Source organism: Ahaetulla prasina, chromosome 1, assembly GCF_028640845.1.
Source record: "Ahaetulla prasina isolate Xishuangbanna chromosome 1, ASM2864084v1, whole genome shotgun sequence".
Taxonomy (NCBI): Eukaryota; Metazoa; Chordata; class Lepidosauria; order Squamata; family Colubridae; genus Ahaetulla; species Ahaetulla prasina.
Genome location: NC_080539.1, coordinates 59,509,404 through 59,533,218, shown reverse-complemented (window position 1 = coordinate 59,533,218; position 23,815 = coordinate 59,509,404). Strand labels below are relative to the sequence as shown.

Sequence of the window (23,815 nt, the reverse complement as noted above, 5' to 3'; positions counted from 1 at the left end):
AAAATGGATGGAGAAGGGCTGCACATTTTGTATCCCGAGTTTTTAGCTGTCTTTCCTTAATTGTGAAAGCATTATTGATTGAATTGGCTAAAAAGTGACATCATGAACAATGGGATTTGGACATTACACTGGCTACCTGTTGTTTTCCGGGTGCGCTTCAAGGTATTGGTTACCACCTTTAAAGCGCTCCATGGCTTAGGACCGGGCTATCTATGGGACTGTCTACTGCCGGCCTCTATCTCCCATCGTCCGGTACGTTCCCACAGAGAGGGACTCCTCAGGGTGCCATCAGCTAAACAGTGTCAACTGGCGGCCCCCAGGGGGAGGGCCTTCTCTGTGGGGGCTCCGACCCTGTGGAACGAACTTCCCCTCGGACTTCGACAATTACCTGACCTTAGGACCTTTCGCCGCGAACTTAAAACTTATTTATTTCGTATGGCTGGACTAGCCTGATTTTTATCTTTAAATTTTAATTGAATTTGATGGGTTTTTAAAGTTTTATAATTTTATAATTTTATGGGGGAGTGTGTTATTTTTAACATTTGGGCAAATTTAAATTAGTTTTTTAAGGGATGTTTTTAATTATTGTGTGTATCTGTATTTTATCTGCCTGTTCACTGCCCTGAGTCCTTTGGGAGAAGGGCGGTATACAAATTAAATTATTATTATTATTATTATTATTATTATTATTATTATTATTATTATTATTATTATTATTATTATTATTACGTTAAACTCATGTTTAAGTAAGTTCTATTAAAGAACCATTTTGAACAGGCAGGAAACTATCCAGCAGAGAAAGAATAGGCCTTGTACATTAGACAGAAAATGATGCCTCTAATATGATATTCAAAGAAGATGCTACATTTATCTTCATTGAACTATATTTTAAATATAGAGCTACTACTGAAATATAACTGCTAGCTATCAGTGAATTATTAGCTTCTCATTCATAACTTAAATGTTGTCTTAAAGCATAATGGTAGCAGGTAATAATTTGATTTAGATGAAAAGACAAATAATATTATGGCAATGAATATATAATTCTTCCCAATTTAGCAGCAACTCAGAATTAACCCAAAGATATTGTTTCAAGATCTTGACAGACTTGAACATTGGGCGCTATCTAACAAAATGAAATTCAACAGTGAAAAAAGTAAGGTTCTACATTTAGGCCAAAAAATGCACCAGTACCGTATATGTGGTACCTTGCTCAATAGTAGTACCTGTGAGAGGAATCTTGGAGTCCTAGTGGATAACCATTTAGATATGAGCCAGCAGTCTGCAGCAGCTGTTAAAAAAGCCAACACAGTTCTGGGCTGCATAAACAGAGGGATAGAATCAAGATCACGTGAAGTGTTAGTGCCACTTTATAATGCCTTGGTAAGGCCACACTTGGAATATTGCATCCAGTTTTGGTCGCCACGATGTAAAAAAGATGTTGAGACTCTAGAAAGAGTGCAGAGAAGAGCAACAAAGATGATTAGGGGACTGGAGGATAAAACATATGAAGAACGGTTGCAGGAACTGGGTATGTCTAGTTTAACAAAAAGAAGGACTAGGGGAGACATGATAGCTGTGTTCCAATATCTTAGGGGCTGCCACAAAGAAGAGGGAGTCAGGCTGTTCACCAAAGCACCTGAGGGTAGAACAAGAAGCAATGGGTGGAAACTGGTCAAAGAAAGAAGCAACTTAGAACTAAGGAGAAATTTCCTGACAGTTAGAACAATTAATAAGTGGAACGACTTGCCTTCAGAAGTTGTGAATGCTCCAACACTGGAAATTTTTAAGAAAATGTTGGATAACCATCTGACTGAGATGGTGTAGGGTTTCCTGCCTGGGCAGGGGGTTGGACTAGAAGGCTTCCAAGGTCCCTTCCAACTCTGATGTTATTTTATGTTAAGAGGCAACTGGTCCCTCTTGTTCTTCTTTGAAGACATTTCACTTCTTACCCAAAAAGCTTCTTCGGTGAGAAGCAAAACAATGTCAAAGAAAAACAAGACAGTCCAGTTACTTCTTGAAAAAGCACCTGTGGGAAAGCCATGACCTGGATGGCTGAGAATTTCCATAGACGGCTCAGAGATAAGATATTGGAAATTCCTTTAGAACAAGATTATGATCCCTTTGTTCTTGCAAAAGGAAATCCTTGGCCTTCAATAACCAAGTATTTCAAAAAAAAAAATGGTTAGGGACAAAGCAAAAATGTTATATCAATGATATAAAGAATACTGAATAGGGCTAGTAAGTAGCTACTTGATTTAGTTATTTTCATATAAAAGCAATTCATTTTTTCTACCGTACATGGAGCAGTTGTTATAGAAAGATTATGCAATCTCTTTTCATAAAACAATAAAATCAACTTTGAGTTACTTATAAAGTAGAATAGAATAGAATAGAATAGAATAGAATAGAATAGAATAGAATAGAATAGAATAGAATAGAATAGAATAGAATAGATTTTTTTATTGGCCAAGTGTGATTGGACACACAAGGAATTTGTCTTGGTGCATATGCTCTCAGTGTACATAAAATCCGGAAACAATATCAATATAAATCGTAAGGATACAAGTAACAAAGTTACATTAATTTAGTCATAAGTGGAAGGAGATGGGTGATGGGAACGATGAGAAGATTAATAGTGCAGATTTAGTAAATAGTTTGACAGTGTTGAGGGAATTATTTATTTAGCAGAGTGGAATCAAAAATATCTTTTTTAAACTGTCACATCATGGATTGATGTGAAGCTTTTTAGTATTTTTTTTAATTAGAAGGTAATAGTAATTCTGCTTTAGAACTTAATTTGGGAGTCTTTATTCATTATTAACAAGGGCTAGAAAGCTTTCCTCATTATAATGGATAATATATTTTTTCCTAAGATACATATAACTGTAAACTATTGATGAATTAAATAGAATTAATAATTCAAAAATTATTGGACACTCTTCTGTTTAGTCTAATCCCACCCACCCACTGAAGTAATCCCTGTTAAGTATCTAAGGCTTCATGTATAGCAAATGTATTTTTAAATAGGTTCCAATGAAACCTGTGTGATTTGCTTCCATTGTAGCAATGGAACAATGATTGTGACATTGTTAAAATCAGATTGTAAACATTCAGCATTATTTAATGTTTCTAAGTCAACTAATACATTTATTTTTGTATGTCTTATACCACTTTTTTTTAAAAAAATACTCATGACAGAAAGGTTTTTATAAGCAATCTCTTACCTAGACTCTCCTTTTGTGTGGTATATATTTCATGCTAATAATCAAGGATTACTGTGGGTCAGCATGTCATATCCCAGTGGTGTCTAGTGAGATGGAAGGTTATCTTATATGTCAGCTAGATAACCCTGTGAACAATTTTGAGCAGTCAAGATAATGGGACTGAATTCTGAAGCAAAGTAGAACTCTAAAATAAGGCCAGAAATATCCCAGAATACCATGCTATGTGTCTGCAAAAATAATATTTCTTACAACTACAGTCATCTTTTGTCATCATTAGTCATTTAGGTCTGACAACATTCTCCATAATAGGATACAATTAAGGGAATGGTAAAATCAAGTGCATAATCCCATAGTGAACAAGAGAATAAACCTTAAGTCCTGACAATGTTTACTTAAATCTAATTTCCAATAAAAACAAATAAATTATTTCAAAGAATATATATTTAAAAATAAAATAGTTATATGATACAATTATATGATACAATATTACATTGAAGGTGTACCTTCCATGTAGGAAATTTTACATTTTAGGGCAAAATTGACAAGATTTTTCACAGGGGTGCATTGGCGTAAAAAAATTGCTATATGTAATCAGAAGTGTTATCCCTAAATAATTATTCCTTTGCTAACATACCTTATTGATTAGATCCTTCAATAAATATTAATAAATATCTTGCAACACCTTAGCATCTGTCAGGTATTATGTTTTAAGATTCTGTGGACTATAATCTATTTCATCAAATACAACTGAGTATTACCCTTATTTGACAAACATGATATAAGGTTATAATTACTTGGCATTGGTCATCTAATGGTGGCCTGGAATTATTTTATATTGGCATCAACTGTACCTGCTTTCAGGTGTTTCTTAATTAGAACTTACTGTATTAATCCAATAAGACTGAGGCATTCAATATATTATCTCCTGAAATAAAACATGCATACGCAGATTTATTTGAGTTGAATTGTCCTTGGATTGGACTTTTTCTTTTGCTTAGTTTTTTGTATTTAGGACTTTCCTCTTAAGTGCAAAAAACCCATAGTGATGCACTACTGTAGGGGTGTCAAACTCAAGGTCTGGGGGTCAGATCCAGCCCCTGGGGTGCTTACATCTGGCCCACGGCGCCACCCTGGAAACAGTGAAGGACCAGCCCACAGTGCCTCTGCCAATGAAAATGGAGCTCAGGAGGACTGTGTGCTTCCCTCCTGAGCTCTGTTTTTGCTGGCAGAGTGCTTGGGCCACCACAGGTGCCCATGACACAAAAGACCTTGAGCTGGCCACGCCCACCCTGGCCATAATCATTCCGGTCTCCTATGATCAAACACAAGCCTGATGCGGCCCTCAATGAAATAGAGTTTGACATCCCTGTCAATGCTCTACAGCATTGCTCTACAGCAATGGGAATTTTGAATGTCATTTTATTTCAACATTTTTTATTATAAAAAAGTGTCGATCAAGCAAGGATTCAGCCCAAAAGCTCATCACTGCTTGATTGCTTATTGCAATTATGAAAAGTAAGAAATGGTAAGACTGGATGTATAAAAGATTAGGTTCAAGTTGTTTCCTGAGCTTGCTTTGTTTGTAAGTGTAACAGCGACACCCAAGAAAACAAAAGTTGAATAATTGACTGCCATCTCCCTGCTTTATCATCAGTATTAATTTATATTTACATGTCTCTTCTTTGGGAAAATATATATAAAATGTACTTTGCATTTCCTCTGTATGCTTCTATATAAATGATCTTGTTCATGCCTTAGTGTTATAGAAAGAGATTACATACAGAACATCGATAGCATCTTGAAATGAATAAACTTTGTAGGTTGATAAATGAAACAAGCCTCATACAAAGGTATTTCTCTTCAGCTGTTCAGAAAGTGCTATCATAATAATAGATGACAAGGTGACTTATGTAGCCCTTGGTCAGCCAGTAGAGGCCACTCACTGCGTGCTACATAAAGCTGGACACTGATTTGGCAATATATTTTTCCTGCTTTATGTCTCTATATACTCACTCTAAACATAGTACAATTACCTTGTCTGAGCCTGCCAACATCTTTCTAACTTTTTGTTGTTGCGGTTGTTCTTCACAGCAAGATTTTACTCTATCAGAATAAACTGAGCAGGATTGTTTAATCACAGCTTCCATAATCTTGCTGTATGGCAGCTTTCTAGGATTGTGTAAATGTATTTGGCCATTTGCATTTTATGTGTAAAATTATTCTGAATATTTTTAAAATTACTAGAATTTGTGCTTCTTAACCAAAACTTACGTCGTAACATTTTTTCTGCATTTTCACCTATCCCAAGGGGCTATTTTAAAGAATGATTCATTTAAAATTGTCTGACTAATGACTGTATATTTTGAAATCAGCATATATTTTTGCCCACATACAAGTAGTCTTCGACTTATTCCATTCATTGAACCATTCATTTAGTGACCATTCAAAATAACAGTGGCACTGAAAAAAGCGACGTATGATCATTTTTCACATTTATGACTGTTGTAACATCCCCATAATCACATGATTAAAACTCAGATGCTTGGTGACTGGCATTTATTTATGACGGTTGCAGTGATCACCTTTTGTGACCTTCTGACAAGCAAAGTCAATGGGGAAGTCAGATTCACTTAACAACCATGATGCTAGGTTAGTATCTGCAGTGATTCACTTAACAACTGTAGCAAATAAGGTCATAAAATGGGACAAAACTCACTTAACTATCTTGCTTAGTAATGGAAATTTTGGGCTCAATTATAATTGTAAGTTGAAGTCTGCCTGTATTTAAATTTTCCAGAATGCAGCTTTTGAAACTGCAATTTACTTCGAAATAATGTCATATATGTCTTCTCCACCTGCAAATCCATAAATCTACCACAACCATTCAGTTTTTACAACTGCTGGGAGCATCTAGAATAACTTCTTACATGTTCAATGCAAGGCTGCACTGAATCTTTATTCCCTTCCCAAGTGGAACAAAACTGTTAGGAATAAATGCAAGCAAAAAAAAAAAGCTTATCCATCCCTACCCTAAAATATTTTTGATCTGTGAAAAACAATCTGAACAATCAGTTGCTGACTGCATAAAACATGCTTTTGTTTTGTGTACATTGTGATGGTCTGTAAATTGTGTTTTGTTTGGAGTTCATATTTTCCTTATCCCTTCCAATATATCTAAATGACTTTTCATGGAATTTCCACATTTATTAAATTATGGATTATGTAGTTTGGCAATCTGGGGGTTTAGAAACATTTTTCTATAAGTATGGCTAGAGGTAAACAACCATTTTTAGATCAGAAAATAGCTTCTGCTTCTGTCAACACATTGTTTATTTTCTCCATGAGATAAAAAGTTCAGTTTTCTGATATTTGTACCAAGATAAAGTCAGTAAACAAGATTAATATAGTGTGGAAAAGGTTGTCAGCAGCCCTGGCAAAGGAAATAAGTTGCCTGTACACAGAACATACTGTAAACTGAATAAAAGTGTCAGGTCCACCATGAGATAATGTGATCATGAACCTCTAACAAAGCATGACATAGGCACAGTCGGCTTTTCTTATAGCCACAGTGTAGAAAATGGATTACTATATTCCAGGGATACCCACTGGAATAGCATGAAAACCTCATTTTGAATTTAATGCAGGATGTAACTCAAGAGCTGCACCAAATGTTTACCTGCAATGTTAAAATAACTGTCAAACTGTTAATGTTATAAACAGTCAATCATATCAGTTAGTATGATTTTGAATCATTGATTCTTCAAACCAATCCTGAAATATATTTGTATGTTCTTCCTTCTTTGCTTACTGACATTTAACATTTCAGGAAGTATCAGCAATTTGTCACATTTTTAAAGAAAAAAATAAACATGCTGTTACATTATTTCCGGATGCCTCTGTTCTGTGCCAGTCACTAGATTACATATACATTTCATTATAAAAAATTGATAAATTGTACCCTTTGTAATTCTGGGAATGGAAAATATTAGAGGTTGCTCTTGTTTATACCAGTTCAAAATCCAATTGTCTACTGGCCCTGGTGGATGGGCAGACATTACTGGAAACTGTTAATGAGGCAGTTACAACTATATCAGGCATGAAGAACTCCATCCCATAGCTGTCTTTTTTAGGCTCTTGTCTCCAAGCATTAAGTCTTCACATAGAGAAAGGGAGTCATTTTGATACCAAGTCTTGGGTATAATTTGGCATGGGAAGTTTGCTAACTGTGCATATATATTGCCATGGGAAGTTTGCTAACGTTTGATCTTAATTTTGACATTTTCCAAGCATGCATTTGACCTACTACCACTGATCACATTTATTATCCTACATTTTTATCCTGTATTTCAATCTTGAATAAATCCCTACTCTGTACCATTTTATGGATTGTTTATATCCTCTGTAGAAGTGAAGTTATTAAAAATTGAAACAGCACAAGGACTTTATTGATTATATTTTTAGTGTCATTGGGGTCCATTGTAATGTCACATTACTTACTTAGTTACCCCTATATCTCCTTACTTTTAAAATAATATAAGCTAAGCTATGAAAGGTTAATTGACGGTTATGAATTGAGTAGTGCATCTCTAAGAGCCACTATGTGCTCTCTTCATTCTGGAGTCTTGGGTAGCAGAAAAAGCTTAATTATAAATAACCTTTGTGGTTTTCTGTTCCCATTACTGCTATACAATGCAATATTTTCTGCTCATCCTTTCGATGTGCATTGATAATTCCGATAACCTCTTCAAAATAATATAGAAATAGAGCAGATTGGAATAGGCTTGCTGGAATATACTATGGACTGGATCTGCTCAGGGATTCTAATTATTCAAAGAAGCTTGGGTATACAAAACTGGTATCTCCACAATCAGCATCTGCAATATCATAGTATTTCAAAATAAATATTTTTCATGCTGTAAATACTTTTATAGTTCTATACACAACTTATAATACTTGTGATTCTTTTAGATTACTACCACAGGCTCATGCAGTAACAAAAAAGCTGTGCTTTTATCCCAGGAATTCCATCACCATGAGTAAGTGTCCATGTTATTTTTTCATTATTTCTTTTAGCTTCCTTTGCATATCTCCTGGTTTTAATTATCTATTAAATTTTATCCTAATTGTCCAGTCAAATCTTAGAATTATGGCCATATGAAAGTTCTGTTCTTTCCAATATTTTTGTGGGGAAACATATGTGTTAATTTTAAAACAGCCCAATTTTAAAACAGCCTTGAGTGATTTTTGTATTTTTCCATCCTAGAATCAAAACATTCCCTGAAGATAAAGAAAGCACAGTATATTATGTAGCTTGGATCTGTCCAGAACTACTTTTGCTTTTGCATCAAGATAAAAGGAAAGTAATTGAGAGAAGTGCACAAGTGCTTTGAAACATTTCACAAAGCATTTTGTGACACGTTTAAAACTAGCAAATTGATTGTGGGATAAGTTTTCCAAGTATTAGAATCCCCTGAAACAAATATTGGAGGAAATTAAATGCAAAATTACCAAGTATAACAGTTAAATAAAACAATATGTGTATGTTGATTTGAGAGTGATGAAAATACTGTGTCTTGATATCATTTAAGTCACTGAAAATTGTAGCAATTTAAAAAAGCAACTAATGATACCAAAATGTGCTTAATGCTTCTTAAATATTTTCCCTCTTGCTAAAGCTCTGATTATCTCAAGTAACAAAGCTGATTGAATTGGGAAGGGAAAATAATACATGCTTTTCATTTTAAACTGGTGTAGTTCTCAAAATATTCTATAATACAAGAATAGCCATGATACCACAATGGAGTATATTGTAGAAACACTGAAGATGCAGTTCTGTGTACGTGACTTGTACTGAATATCATTGAAATCTATGGCTCTAATTCTGATTAAGTTTTCCCTAAATGATGTGTATATGTGTGCAAATGTATTAAATTCAAAATGCTAATAATATATGTAAATATTTCTTATTAGCCATCAACATTTCTGAAAAGCTTTTCCAGTTAACACTGGTTAAATCTGACATTTCTGTAGCCCAAACATAGAGAAAAGTTGTATGATGTATTATGTAAAGAATTGCAGAATGGCATGCTGCTGTTTAATGTATATTCACTTGCTTAAACAGTAGTAACCTGAGGAATGAGATACATTGCTATGAAAACTGTTACAGACCTTGAGCGTTCTCTAAAATATCCTATTTAAATAAATCATAGCCAAAGGCTACTTTTTTCTGGTGGACAATAAAATACCCAAGAGCACGCACAGGCTGATCATATGACAGCTCATGCTTCAGTTAGCTGTGTTACTAACCCCCTTTTTCCCCTTTCCCATAGCCATTGGTTTAGCCCTGCGGCTAGAAAGGAACATAGCCAGGTAAGAACCACTTTGATCAAGAACATTTTATTTTATATATTTGAAGGAATTTAACTGTCACTTGTCTGGAGGAATAAGGACACTGGTTTGTAAAAGAAGGAGCAAAATCTCCTGATTTTGTATTGAAAATGACTGCCTGAAGATATTTAGCAGCAAATAGCTCATTATGAAAGCCTCCTGGGTATGACAGGGTAGAGCTGGCAATTATCAGCAGTTCCTTTTGCTCAAAGAATGTTTCAATCAAGTGTGCAAGTGGATATGTGCTCCCTTGAGAAATAATTCAAAGAGCAGTATAGGGGAAACAGGGCCATGTGTATTATCTCCAGATCTATCAGCTCCACCTCAACTTTTACACACTGAGAATTCTCCCTGTGCTCACAAAACTTGAATGGTCATACTAAAAAAGAAGCATGTAGAAAATTGCATTTAATTTCAGGCTGCTTCAGCATGTATGGCAACACATATATTACCAAGTCACTATGAAAAGGCTTCAAGTCTCTAAAACTGATAATGAATGAAACGCTTATCATGGAATAGATAGGAAAAGGAGTGGCAGGGATGTTTCAGGGAAGATAAGGGAATTTTTCCTGATCATAATGTTCCACAGCTGCAACAGAGTAGAATGTATAAAATAATTTTCATAAGTATATTAAAAAGATTTTGTTTCCTTAGTCACAGATTTAAAATTATTATAGATTGCCTCTCAAAACTGTCAGAAAACTAAAACAAGAGTGTGAAATAATTTTGCAAACATATTTCAAGACTAATTACTATCTACAGCAGCAGCAGCTTCCTATCACCTATGAATCCTTCTATGCATTGCTGCTGTCATTAACCATAACCATATCTCACTTCTTTCATTGATATGGACTGAAAAGAGCTCCATAAAAAAATCTCTCTATAATAAGTGTGGGGGCAATGAAATGTAACTTTCAATACAATATATCTAAATATAAAGTGATATATTTTAAAGCTAAGAATCCAAGCTTTCATATATACAGACTCATACAGTCTGAACTGACAATTATTGACCTGGAAACTTTGAGTCATGGTGAATAGATAACTATATGAAAATATTGATCAAGATGCAGCAGCTGTGAAAAATGTGATAGGAATAATTAGTAGGTCTCTCTGAACCATTCAGAGGGATGTTTTACAAAACAATCAAAGTCTCTTTCCAAATCCACTGCTCACATTATTTCATTCTCTGGAATTCATGTTACATCTTTTTGAACATATATTTTGTTCCTTTTTGACAACTGCCAGCATTTTCTTGTTACTGCTTTTACAATCTGAAATTCTGTTAATTATTTTTAAGAAAAGAGTTAATAAAGTTCACAATTAAATACAATTAAGTATTTGCTATAATTTCCCTTTCCCAATTGGCTCTTCAATTCATTTTTCTTAAAGTAATATTTTGAGGCTCATCTTTCTGATAGTGAATAAACATAATGGTGCCCATAGTTCATTATTTACATTCATATTTTTTTTAGAAAATTTAATCTATGAGAATTATCTTTGATTGCAAACATTTTGCCTTATTTGAAAGACAAAGTTAAGAGCAATTATAAATAGTCTGGTTGTTACAACATGGTAATTTAATAAACCCTGCTTAATTTAGCTATTCCTACTGTTAGAAACAGATTGGGAAAGCTGAGAATGCCAGATTCAAGTCATTTTAAGTTAGCCGATTCTGTTGAAAATGTCAAGAAAAAGAATGCAGAAATTGATAGTTCATGGTAAAACCGTAATTAATTCTAAGGAAAAAAATGTGGGGTAAAGAATGAGCACCATAGTAAAGCCATTCCTGCAATAGTGTTTCTTTTGCTCTCTTTTTTGATGGTTTATTTCTCTCTCTCTCTTTTACTCTCAGGAAGTAAAAGAGAAACAAAGGGGTTAGGGAAAATATTAGTAAATTTCAAATGTTAGTTTTAATTTCAGCCAGACCACAAAAGCTTTCTTTATGGTCTTCAAGGAAATGTAAGCCAACTTAATGTTTGCTGTACTATCTGGTCACAACAGCAGAATAGGTAGGAATTGCTGTGGGAATGGATAACTTAGTATGTGTCACCAAAGTCATAGGTGCATGGAAGTAAAATAAAAACTGATCTTAAGGTTTCAGTATATTGCCTGCTATAAGATTATTAGTCTCATTGAAGAAAACACAAAAGCATAATAAAGCTAAGACATATATACTTCTAAACATTTAAACTTTGTTTTTCATATAAATTCTGAATGCCTTATGTAGCTTCAACTATTACGAGATAACCGATCAGAAAGAGGACACAAGAAGAACAATTCAGTGAAAACAGCCAGCAGGTAAGTTTACAATACAAGTTTATAATTTACATTCTAATTAAACCACAAGCTAATATTTTACCTAGTTGGATAACTGGCAGTCATACAGTGAAACGCAATGACTATCTTTGCCTCTGACTGCTTAAGATGGAGGCACAGTAACACCGAATATAATCTTTATGATACATGACTCAGAGAAGGAAGTTAATAAACATAACATAAAATAAATATTTGTTTCTTCCCCCCCCCCCATGTTTTCTATGTCTGTGTGCTATCTTATTTATCTCCACAGCATATTTAGGGACAATAAAGCTTACACTCCTTTTATTATTGCACTATGTCAAATTGGACAGCAATACAGTCATTTAAAAACATACTGTATTTTTCGGAATATAAGACGCACCTTAATTTTTGGGGAGGAAAAAAAGAATTCTGCCTTGGCCTACCAGCATCAGGATCAGCAACGTCCTCACTTCCACTCAGATTTTGATAACAAGTAGCAATGATCTTTTTATCACTTTAAAACAAATCCTATCACTCTATTTAACTGGAGTGGGTAAGATGGGGTGCGGGATGATTTTCATGGGGGCAGAAGAGGGACTTGGCACTAAAGGCTCCACTCTCAAGACGCTCTCGTATTCCTATCTATAGGTATAGGCATTGAAAGCATGGTTTTCTCACAGCAACCCCCCATAGAGACGCAGCACTTCAGTCCTCCTGCACTCTGCCATCTCATAAACACGGTGCCTGACTTCCCGGCAAGCCCCTTGCGCCTTTGCTGCCTTGGTCAGAGCCTGATTCCGTAAGTGGCCTGGGGAAGCGCAGAGGTCGGGACTTGGTTGGCAAAACAGGCGCTACACAGGGGGCATAAGGCAAGGTGTGCTACCCAAAAACACTATTGATGCGATCACCGCTGTCTGGAGCTCTCCGCTGCATCCCCAATTCCAAAAATGGGGTTTGCAGAGGCAAAGAAAGAGCATTGCGTTTTTGGGCGGTTCCAGGCAGCGGAGATTGCAGCAACAGTTTTCGGGTGGCAGCGCCTTGCCTTACACCTGTGCAGTGCCCAGCAAGCCATGAGTTCCTTGAAGATGCAAGCCCACTCAACACACCTGAAGCCTGCTGGTGGTCTGCACAGACCACCCTCACCCTATGCTGCACAGCAGCCATGGAGGCAGAAATCTCAGGAGGTTAAGGTGTAAGGAGTAGGGATCTCCAGTCCTCGCACAAGTTGTGAAGGCATCTGTCAGAACTACTGGAGCTGCTTCCAGGCAGGCCCTGGAAGAACTCGGAGCTCTTGGTGGCTAAAGGGGAAGAAGAAAACTCTGGCACGTTGAGAACACATACACTCCTGTTGCTGGAAGAAGGGGAGAAGGGCCTGCAGTTCCCTCCCCCATACCTTGCCTTACCTTGTGCCTACATTCCTCCCTCCTCAGCCACGTTCTCCTCCCAAATGGTCTTCATGCCCAGAGGGACTCTATCCGCAGTCAAGGTTGGTTCCCCCCCTTGCTCTCTTAAACTGAAATGCACTGAGCAGCTGGGGGGGTGCAGCATGAAGGAGAAATGTCTCAACTCCCCACAGCCGCTTGGCGTTTCGACCACCCAAAACAGATCAGCGCCGCCTCCATAGTGGCCGGCTGCTGCTTTCTCCTAGAATCATTTATCAACAAGTCAAAAAACAGTGCAGTTCAGTTTAAGACAGCAAGGGGGGGGGAACCAACTTCGACCTTCTTCCAGCAACAGGAGTGTGTCTCAACGTGCCCAGAGTTTTCTTCTTCCCCTTTAGCCACCAAGGAGGAGGAGAACACACGCCTCTGCGAATTGCACTGGAGAATCGGGGAGGAAAACACCGGAAAATGCAATGCATGGAGGTGATGCTCTTGCAAAGTGGGTGTTTCTGCATGAGAGGCGTAAGGCAAGGTGTTTGCTGCCCAGCCTGCCCCTTCTCCAGACGACCCAGGCTGCGGGTGGTCAGCTTCTGCTCCTGGCCTAGGAGACGGATCTGGCCAGGAAGAAAGAGAAAGTGAGACTGTGAAAAAGGAGGAGGAGGGCACCTGGCTTTGCGAATTACTTTAGGGAATTGGGGAGGAAAACATCATAAAATGTGATGCATGGAGGCAAAGCTGTTTTTCCTCTCCTCATGAAAACGTGGTGGTGGTGGTTTTCGGTTGGTTCCAAGCAGCACCCTAACCATTTCCGCTGCCCATTTCTCAGCGTGCAGAGACCGAAAATGTGATGCTCATTTTTGGCAATGTGAGGATCCCTGCCACCGGAAACTGCTGGAAAATGTGACACGTGGAGGCCAACAACCTCCGAAAGGCGGATGGGTGGGGCTATATTCGGAGTACAAGACATACCCAGATTTTCACCTTCTTTTTGGGGATAAAAAGGTGTGTCTTATACTCTGAAAAAGATGGTAATTGTTCTTAAAATGAATCTTGTTCTATCATGAATTAAATAGCAATTCCTCTATCTCATATTTTTCACAAGCATTACAAATGCAACCTACTACCATTGTTTTGTTCACAATATTAGAAATGAGAGTTACAGTGTGAATCAAAGGATTGATAGAAATAGTAAGCCTTGGATTTCATGGCCACTGAATCCATTACTAAAATAGCACAGTTGATTTTTTTTACCCAAAAAATGATCACTGGAGGATCTGAAAATTGCTCAAATCAGCAGGTTGAGTGATACTAAAGGAAAATGTAGAATTAAAATCAATAATCTATTTGGTGGGGAGATGTTTATTTATTTAAACATAACTCGTATTTACTCATGTTCTACTTTATCATATACAGCCTTGTTGAGCTTCAGACTATGATTTTCATTTTTGTTGTCAGTTATATTTGTATATTCTATTTGTATATCTTCTATTTTGATACTCTATAATCACGAGGGTGCTGAAAAATAAAAAATGGGACTAAAGAGAACTTTTTGTGATAAGGCATTTTTTTCCATAAGGTTTGTGGAAAACTCTTTTAATTTGTTAATTCAGATCTTGATAATTCAGATAAATATAGTTTTGTAACAGAAAAGTAACAAATTCAGTATAATTAAAGTGATACTTATTTGATATTTTAGAAGTAAGATATGATAGTCTCATCTTTTTTGCATCTGTTTGTTCATTGGGAAAGAGTTTTAATTTACCTAGGATAAGAAAAACATTTTTGCCAAAAATAAGTGAAACCATCAATCACAGCATTTTTCAACAACTGTGAATAAATGTGGTTAGTAAAATGATACATTGCATTTTGCATTTCATAAACAGAAATATCATAGTTTAATATGGATTTTGTGGCAGATAATAACAGTATCAAAGAGAGAAATACTATGTATGTAACTGGAATATAAAATAGAGGCTATCACTTGGTTTTTTTTCTTTTTTTAAAGCAATGGGCTATTTTTATAATACCCTGTCCATTGAAATGTCAATCCAGTAGAAGAATAATTTCAAGCTCTCTGGACTGAAAAGTCCAATGAAAGTAGAGTGAAATTAGGCAAGTAGTGGAAAGCCAATTGGGAAATTAACATACAGTATTTTGAAAGAAACAGGCAAAGACCCCAAGCAAATTCTAAAAATAGAGAGGGAAAAATAGAAGTTAGGGTACCATCACTCTGAAACTTTGAAAGAAAACCTTGCCCCTTTCATCTTCTCTTCTGCAACCTGATGTGATTGAATATAAGGAATAGCTGTATCAGGATAGAATGCTCCAAGATCATCTAGATTGACGTGGCTCCAAAGACTAGCAACTAGATACTTTAATCAAAGTGCTGGTTTGATTTGATTGCCTTGAAGCTAAGAATGCCCTAATTTGTTTTATTCTTTTTAATAAATAAAAGACATATTTACTATCAATTAACTTACAATACAAGCAACTTTGCAGTAAAAAAAAGGGGGGGAAGCAGTTAGAACTTTCTGATAATAACAGCCTGAGCCTGAAATTCAACTCAGTTTTGACAATTTTTAGCTGCACAACTAATAAATCATTCACCTTGTCTCACTTTTATAATCCTGGCTGAGATTTGCAGCAAACAGTTTAGTCCCCTTAATGCAGAAAGAGAAACCTATCCAAATTGATTTGAATGCCAATTTGCTTTGTCAAATTGTACCCAAATACTAGATCAGATAATTAAATCACTCTCAACCACCCAATAATGTTTTCTTTAGTAACCAGCCTCCCACTCTCAGTCCTGCAGGATATTTAAATTCTAACATAGTTTCCAAGCTCAGTAGGGCTTTAACATTAGCTTAGTTTGATGTTCTGCCATCCATTGTTCTACAAAATAACTTTCTCTAGTCAATTGTATTCTTGTGGCCAGACACTTTAGATTCACTGCTCATATTTTATTATATGGCAGTAACTTCCAAGATCGGTAAAATGAAGACCCAGATTGTTGGGGGGCAATATGCTGATATTGTAAACTACCCAGAGAGTGCTGTAAATCACTATGGGGTGTATATAAGGCTTAGTGCTATTGCTATTTAGTGAAAACTTTTCAAAAGAGGGAAAAGTGATTGTGAGGAGGGGGAAGGATAATATGATTCGACTAACAAAGGCTTCATCAGGAATATTTATAGGTTTGATGATATAAATTATCTAAGGTTAGGAGTGATATAGTAGGATCCATCTTAGAATTCTCAAGGAAATTGTACTTTGCAAGTAGGAACAAATTTGTTTTAAGGTATTTGTCTCTTTTATGCATTGTTCCTTAACACAGAAATGTTCCTAAACATAGAATAATCTTTTGTTTTAATTAGAATTTAAAAATGAGTTCCTATTCCACTAGTAGGAAATTTACACAAAAATATTTACCTTTGATTCTGTTTTAAGTGCTGTTTCTCAATATTTTCATAGTTGTTGTTTTTTTAGCCTTGGTATTTGGAATTTTGTGCTCTGATCATATTCGTTGATTAACGTCAGATGTTTGTTACCTATGACTTGTTTGTAAGATAAAATACTGGTTTAGATTTGCCTTGGTCATAGTCCTATACTTCTGATCAATTCCAGCTCATGCCCAATTATATTACATTCCATTAACATAATTCAGCAGATGTTGATATTTAAGTGCTTTCAGGCATTCACATCTTGGACAGCTGTCTTAGAGCTTGGGGAAAAGGCAAACATTTAGAGTTAAATGCTGAACATATGCTTAAATTACTAATTAGAAGCAAGAAAAAAACCCCACTGCATTATCCTTTCTGAGGACAGCAAGACTCTATTACAGATATTTAAAAATCTTTTTTGGTTGGCATAAAGTTCATGAGTCTCTAGAGGCAAAGTGATGGAGCGCATTAAGAATAACTCTGCAATTGGACTTCATTTTCTGGCAGGTTTTCTTTCTCAGAAAAATTACAATCTGCTTACTGCAGGTGACTCTGGAAGAGGCTCCGAGTTTGAATAAGAACATTAGCAGATATTACTGTACCACGCATGGACACAAGTCTATTTGCAAAAGAAAAGGAAACACACACACACACACACACCCCACATATATTCCTTGTAACAAATTTACTGGCATTAATGGCCTAATCTTAACATCCAGGAATAAAATGAAAATAATGTCTCAGGATTGAATTCTTCGATCACATGAAACGTTTAAGTATATAAAAAGGGATGGCCATAGCTCTTTTGGGTTAATACAATAACACTTTGAACAGTGTGAAAGCAGATGTATCTGTGGATTATTCTGATGATGTCATTGTTCTAACTAAGCCTGAGGAAAGACTTCATAACTAGGCAAGCCAATAGCTAAATCCAGTGTAGAATTCTGATTACACTTGCTCTGTTCCACATAACTATAACATCCACATGTATTTTCAAGTGCATTTGTTTTTATTAAGAGGCAAATTATTTTACAGGCTTCTTGTAGAAGCTAGAAGGGAAAATCAAAACACAGTTACCTTTGCAAATAAGTTACATATGTATCCCACAGTTCCTCTAAGCAAAGATTTTATCCTTACTGTACTAAGGATCTAAAGGCTGAAAGACTTAGCTGAAGGTTATGTTTTCTACTTCCTAGAAAGAACACATTTTACTTTTAAAGCTGTGTAGGAAGAAATTTTTCAGTTAGTGAACTTTACTGTCTTTATGTCTTAATATCTCCTTTGAAATATAGCAACAAACAATTTACAGTTTTTAATGAAGAACTCAATTATTACTTTCTGTGGATTCCATCCTATATATTTAAAAGGAGAGAGAGAGAGAGAGAGAGAGAGACCCCTCTATCTATTTATACATCCATAAAAGCAGATTGTAAGATAAACTCTTATAACTTAAAACACAATGGTTTATGCAACTTTATGATTGAATAGGATTTTTTTTTATACAGAGGTGCTTCTGCAGTGCTACTTTTTTAAAAAAAGGGGGGGAATGCCTTTTTACAGTTTTGTTTCCATTTCTGATATAAAATTGAGTAATACGTTACATTCAAAATAGCTGTATATTTCTGAGAAATAAAACTTTTTTAAAATATGTGTTTTAACAGGAAGTAATTGCTATTTGTGTACTTCAACATTTTACTCAGAGATTACTAGAAGCCACTGATGTGAGAACTTAAGTCTTCTATAAAATCTGTAAAGTTAAGGAAGAAATCTATGATATTCTGTACTAAGTAGGCATGCAGTCTGAATTAGGATTTCATTTTCTTTCCATCTTCTACCTTCTTTGTGGTTGAAATTTTTGTACAATTTGCCAAGATAATATCTATTAAAATCTCTGTTAGGAGAACAACTATTACTCTAGACTAAAATTGTTAGACAATAATGTACTTCATTTTTACTAAATAGAATTATTAGAGAGGAAACAGAAATAAAAGGTATGAAAATACAAAAGGAAGAATACAAATTACAAGCATTTGCTGATGATCTGGTTTTTATCATTGAGGATCCATTGGAATCTATAAATATATTGATAGATAAAATAAAAGAATTTGGAGAAGTTGCAGGTTTGAAAATAAATAAAGATAAAACAAAAATCTTAACAAAAAATATGTTACAGAAACAAAAAACTGAACTAGTAGAAAGGTCAGGGATGCAGATTACGAATAAAGTTAAGTATTTGGGGATCTTCTTAACTGTAAGATGTAGTACATTGAAAGAGAATAACTATGATAAGCTCAAACAGCAGATTGGGTAAGACTTGGCAAAATGGGAGAATCTGCAGTTATTGATTGGACGAATTTCAACGATTAAAATGAATATACTGCCCAGAATATTATATCTGTTCCAGATAGTTCCAATTAAATTGGAGAATTTTTTTTTCTTGAACTGAATAAAATGATATTGAGATATGTATGGCAAGGGAAAAAAGCTGCAAGATGTCAAGAGGGGGATTTGGTTAAGATGACAATGTCTATGGCTTATAAAGAGAATTATATAATATATAATAACAGAGTTGGAAGGGACCTTGGAGGTCTTCTAGTCCAACCCCTTGCCCAGGCAGGAAACCCTACACCATTTCAGACAAATGGTTATCCAACATTTTCTTAAAAATTTCCAGTGTTGGAGCATTTACAACTTCTGCAGGCAAGTTGTTCCACTTATTAATTGTTCTAACTGTCAGGAAATTTCTCCTTAGTTCTAAGTTGCTTCTCTCCTTGATTAGTTTCCACCCATTGCTTCTTGTTCTACCCTCAGGTGCTTTGGAGAATAGTTTGACTCCCTCTTCTTTGGGCAACCTCTGAGATATTGGAACACTGCTATCATGTCTCCCCTAGTCCTTCTTTTCATTAAACAAGGCATACCCAGTTCCTGCAACCGTTCTTCATATGTTTTAGCCTCCAGTCCCCTAATCATCTTTGTTTCTCTTCTCTGCACTCTTTCTAGAGTCTCAACATCTTTTTTACATCGTGGCGACCAAAACTGAATGCAATATTCCAAGTGTGGTCTTACCAAGGCATTATAAAGTGGTATTAACACTTCACATGATCTTGATTCTATCCCTCTGTTATGCAGAACTGTGTTGGTTTTTTTGGCAGCTGCTGCACATTGCTGGCTCATATCTAAATGGTTGTCCACTAGGATTCCAAGATCCCTCTCACAGTTACTACTATTGAGCAAGGTATCACATATACGGTATCTGTGCATTTTGTTTTTTTGGCCTAAATGTAGAACCTTACTTTTTTCACTGTTGAATTTCATTTTGTTAGATAGTGCCCAATGTTCAAGTCTGTCAAGATCTTTCTGTATCTTGAGCCTATCTTCTGGAGTGTTGGCTATTCCTGCCAGCTTGGTGTCAAATTTGGTGAGTTCCCCATCTATCCCCTCGTCCAAGTCATTGATGAAGATGTTGAAGAGTACTGGGGCTAAAACAGAGCCTTGGGATACTCCACTGCATACTTCCCTCCATGTGGATGTAGGTCCATTGAGGACTACACGTTGAGTGCGGTTAGTCAGCCAGTTACGAATCCATCTGGTGGTGGTGCTATCTAACCCACATTTTTCTATTTTATCTAGTAGTAGGTTATGGTCTACTTTATCAAATGCTTTACTGAAATCCAAGTAAATTACATTATTTCATTAAGTCCTTACATTATGTCCAAGTAAATTTGTATAAGATGTTTTATAGATGACATTTACCCCCAACAAGAATTGCTAGAATGTTCAAGGACAAATCCGAAAAATGTTGGAAATGTCATGTGATCGTATTACCACATGTGGTGGACATGCGTGGAAGCTAAAAGATGTTAGATTAAAATACACACATGGTTGGAAAAAATGATTAAAGAGCACATAGATTTTAAACCAGAAGTTTTTCTACTTGGGATCATACCAGAAATTTATAATAGAGAAATGAGATATTTGATGGTAAATATTGTAACAGCAGCTAGAATAGTGTTTGCCAAAAAATTGGAAAAGTGAGAAAATACCTTTGCAAAATGAAATAATTAGGAAAATAATGGAATGTGCTGAAATGAGTAAATTGACATTTGAAATAAGAGAACAGGAAGAAAAGCAATACTATAAGATATGGGATATATTTTATCAATGGCTAGAAGGGAAGATATTTTAACAAAGATTAGAGAAAAAATATTATTAATTGAAATATTAAATGAATGGCGTAGAATGATAGAGTTGATGATGTTACCAGATAAAATACCCATTAGAGGATATGCATATGGAATGAGAAAAATAAAGGTTATAGTTATTGGTTAATTTAAAGTTCTGGATACAAGATGATGACGATATAAATTTAGATAAATTAAGGATATTTGTAAATTATGAAGGCACAAGAGATTTGTAATCACCCCGCCAATACACAATATTGGGATTGAAAATGTTTTTATGTTTAGTCTTAGAAAATAAAAAAAAAATATTAAAAAAAATAATGTACTTCATTTTGTTATAAGCAATGCAAGAGATTTCGGTCAACTGATTTGATCAGGGTAGCCAAAGAAGTAGGACATGTAATGTCAACATGGGGAGGGGGTGAATGGATATCTTTAAAAAAAGTTGAAGCAGTTGTCCTGGTTTGTAAAAGTTCTCCATATTTATTAAATATATGGCAAATTTCAGAAAATGAAGAAATGAGCCCCAGGTTTAAGCTTTCTAGGTGTCTCACAGAAAAAGGCTTGTAGGGGGCCTATCCTGAACATTACAATTCAAGGAGTCCTCGACTTATGGCCACAATTGAGTCCAAAGTTTCAGTTGCTAAGTAAGACAGTGGTTAAGTGAGTTTTGCCCATTACACGACCTTTCTTGCCACAGTTGTTAAGAGAATCACTGCAGTTGTTAAGTTAGTAACATGATTGTTAAGTGAACCTGGCTTCCCATTGACTTTGCTCAAGGTCGGAAAGATAAATTATCTGACCACCACCCCCAGGACACTGTAACTGTCATAAATAACATGCTTGGCAACCAGCTTCCAAGCATCCAAATTTCGATCATGTGGCCACACAGATGCTGCAACTGTCATGTCAAAAAGTTACTTTTTTCAGATTCAATGTTGCATCATTGGTCACTAAATGAATGGTTGTAAATTGAGGATTACTTGTATTCATTCCACACAGATACTTTTCTTCATAATAAAACTTGCCCTGTCTTGTACCAGCTTTTAACTCTATAGATTGCAACATGTTACAAACAAAAAGGGAGAGATGCTTGATGAAAGCTGCCAAGGAATCATTCCTACTACAACAGAAAAATTTGGTCTGTGAAACAGTGGTTAGATATTTCCAGATACTTATTTCACACTCTTCAAATTCGGAGTGAAGAGTGTGAAGTTCAGGCATACTGATTTACATTGCTGAAGAGCAACTTACATAAGAAAGCCATGGGTGTTGTTGCAAATGATCATTGGGAGAGTCAGAGGATTCCCAGGAAAAATTCCCTTGGAATTTATGGGCATACCTGCAATTCCTATAGCAACTTTCCACATTCTAGCAGCTTCTAAGTGGAATGCAGAAAGCCGCATTTTAGTTGTAACCTTCAACTAAATTGTGTATTTTCTACCTTTCATTTCAAGCAGTTTTGGTGAACAGAACTGTGAACAAAAATCCATTATGTGAATGGCAGTAGAAGGGCACAGTATATCATCATATGGGCTGCACACATATAACATGTGGAAGACAATCTATTTTTGCATCAGTAATTTTAAAATTATAGGATAATATACCTAGACAATGTTGCATTTCAAGAAATGTCTTCTATATCAACTGTCTCTTTCTGACTGTTGTAGTTTCTCTTTTTCAAGCTGCAAATAATGCTTCACCATTCTCATAATTGTGATTTAATTTTTCTGTCTTTTGTTTTATGCTTTTTCACATTGTTCTTTGATTTAAATAGGTTAATTGGGTGAAACTATCATGTGGCAAAAGATAAAATAAATACCTTGTGATCTATTACCTTTCTCTCTTTTCAAGATAGTAGCTGACTTTTAAATTGCATTTTAAAACTCTAGTATGAATGTTCTAAACCACAATACATTTTGTGGGATATGTATTGAAGAGGATAACGTTCAATTTTGCAGGATTGATTATTTTTAAGTATCAATAAATATAATACATTTTAAAATCCAGATGACAAGTTAGAGGTTGGAAACCCAGAGTACCTACAATTTAAAAACAATTATCTATATTACTTAGCATTAATGAACATGGGCTGCAATGAGAATTGAACTTACACATTCTCCTCTTCCATATCACTTTATGGTAAGATGCAAGAAGGTGCCCAAAAGCTTTTCTCTTGAAAGTGGGCAAGTTCAAACCCTTATTTATTGTATTTCTAGCTTTGATTACATGACAGGCTGTGTACCCAGATGTTTTCACAATTGTCATAGCTTCAACAGAAAAGAAGACAGAGGACAAAGAGAAATGCAGAGCTATAGATTAGACAATTTTTACAGCTCTGAGGGACCAAAGCTTTAGAAAGCAAGACAAGAAACAATGGATGGAAACTAATCAAGAGAAACAACCTGGAATTAAGGAGAAACTTCTGAAAAGCGAGAACAATTAACTGGTGGAACAGCTTGCCTTCAGAAGTTTTGGATGCTTCATCACTGGAGGTTTTTAAGAAGAGATTGGACAGCCACTTGTCTGAAATGGTATAGGGCCTAATGTATTTTATAGAACAGGGGTCTCTAACCTTAGTAACTTTAGGCTTGTGAACTTCAACTCCCAGAGTTCCTCAGCCAGCTGAGGAATTCTGGGAGTTGAAGTCCACAAACCTTAAAGTTACTAAGGTTGGAGACCCCTGTTATAGAAGGTTGGACTAGGAGATCTCCAAGGTCCTTCCCAGCTGTATTCAGATTGGTTGTGCATACAGCTAGATCACATGAGCAGGCAAACCTTTTTACTGTAGATACACCTCTCTTTTTTTCCCATCTACAACTTTTCCTTCCTGCATTCTTTTTTGATCCAGAAGCAAATTTGTTGGGAAAAATTTATGGCTTCTCCACAGCTACCTATTGCAAGCAGCTGATTTT

At 35.6% G+C, this 23,815-nt stretch overlaps 1 protein-coding gene across 7 annotated transcripts in view; it reads left to right on the top strand.

The window, feature by feature from the left end:
• Positions 1-23,815, top strand: part of GPATCH2 (G-patch domain containing 2) — a 100,898-nt gene that overhangs the window by 52,345 nt on the left and 24,738 nt on the right. For 4 of the 7 annotated variants that reach the window (XM_058165419.1, XM_058165417.1, XM_058165418.1 and 1 more), the window contains exons 6-8: positions 8,196-8,263; positions 9,557-9,596; positions 11,845-11,915. In XM_058165419.1, coding sequence (XP_058021402.1) covers positions 8,196-8,263; positions 9,557-9,596; positions 11,845-11,915 — 179 coding nt within the window. Of the gene's footprint in view, positions 1-8,195; positions 8,264-9,556; positions 9,597-11,844; positions 11,916-23,815 lie in introns of those variants that run through there. The other 3 variants (XR_009152976.1, XR_009152974.1, XR_009152975.1) reach the window with 2 other exon arrangements.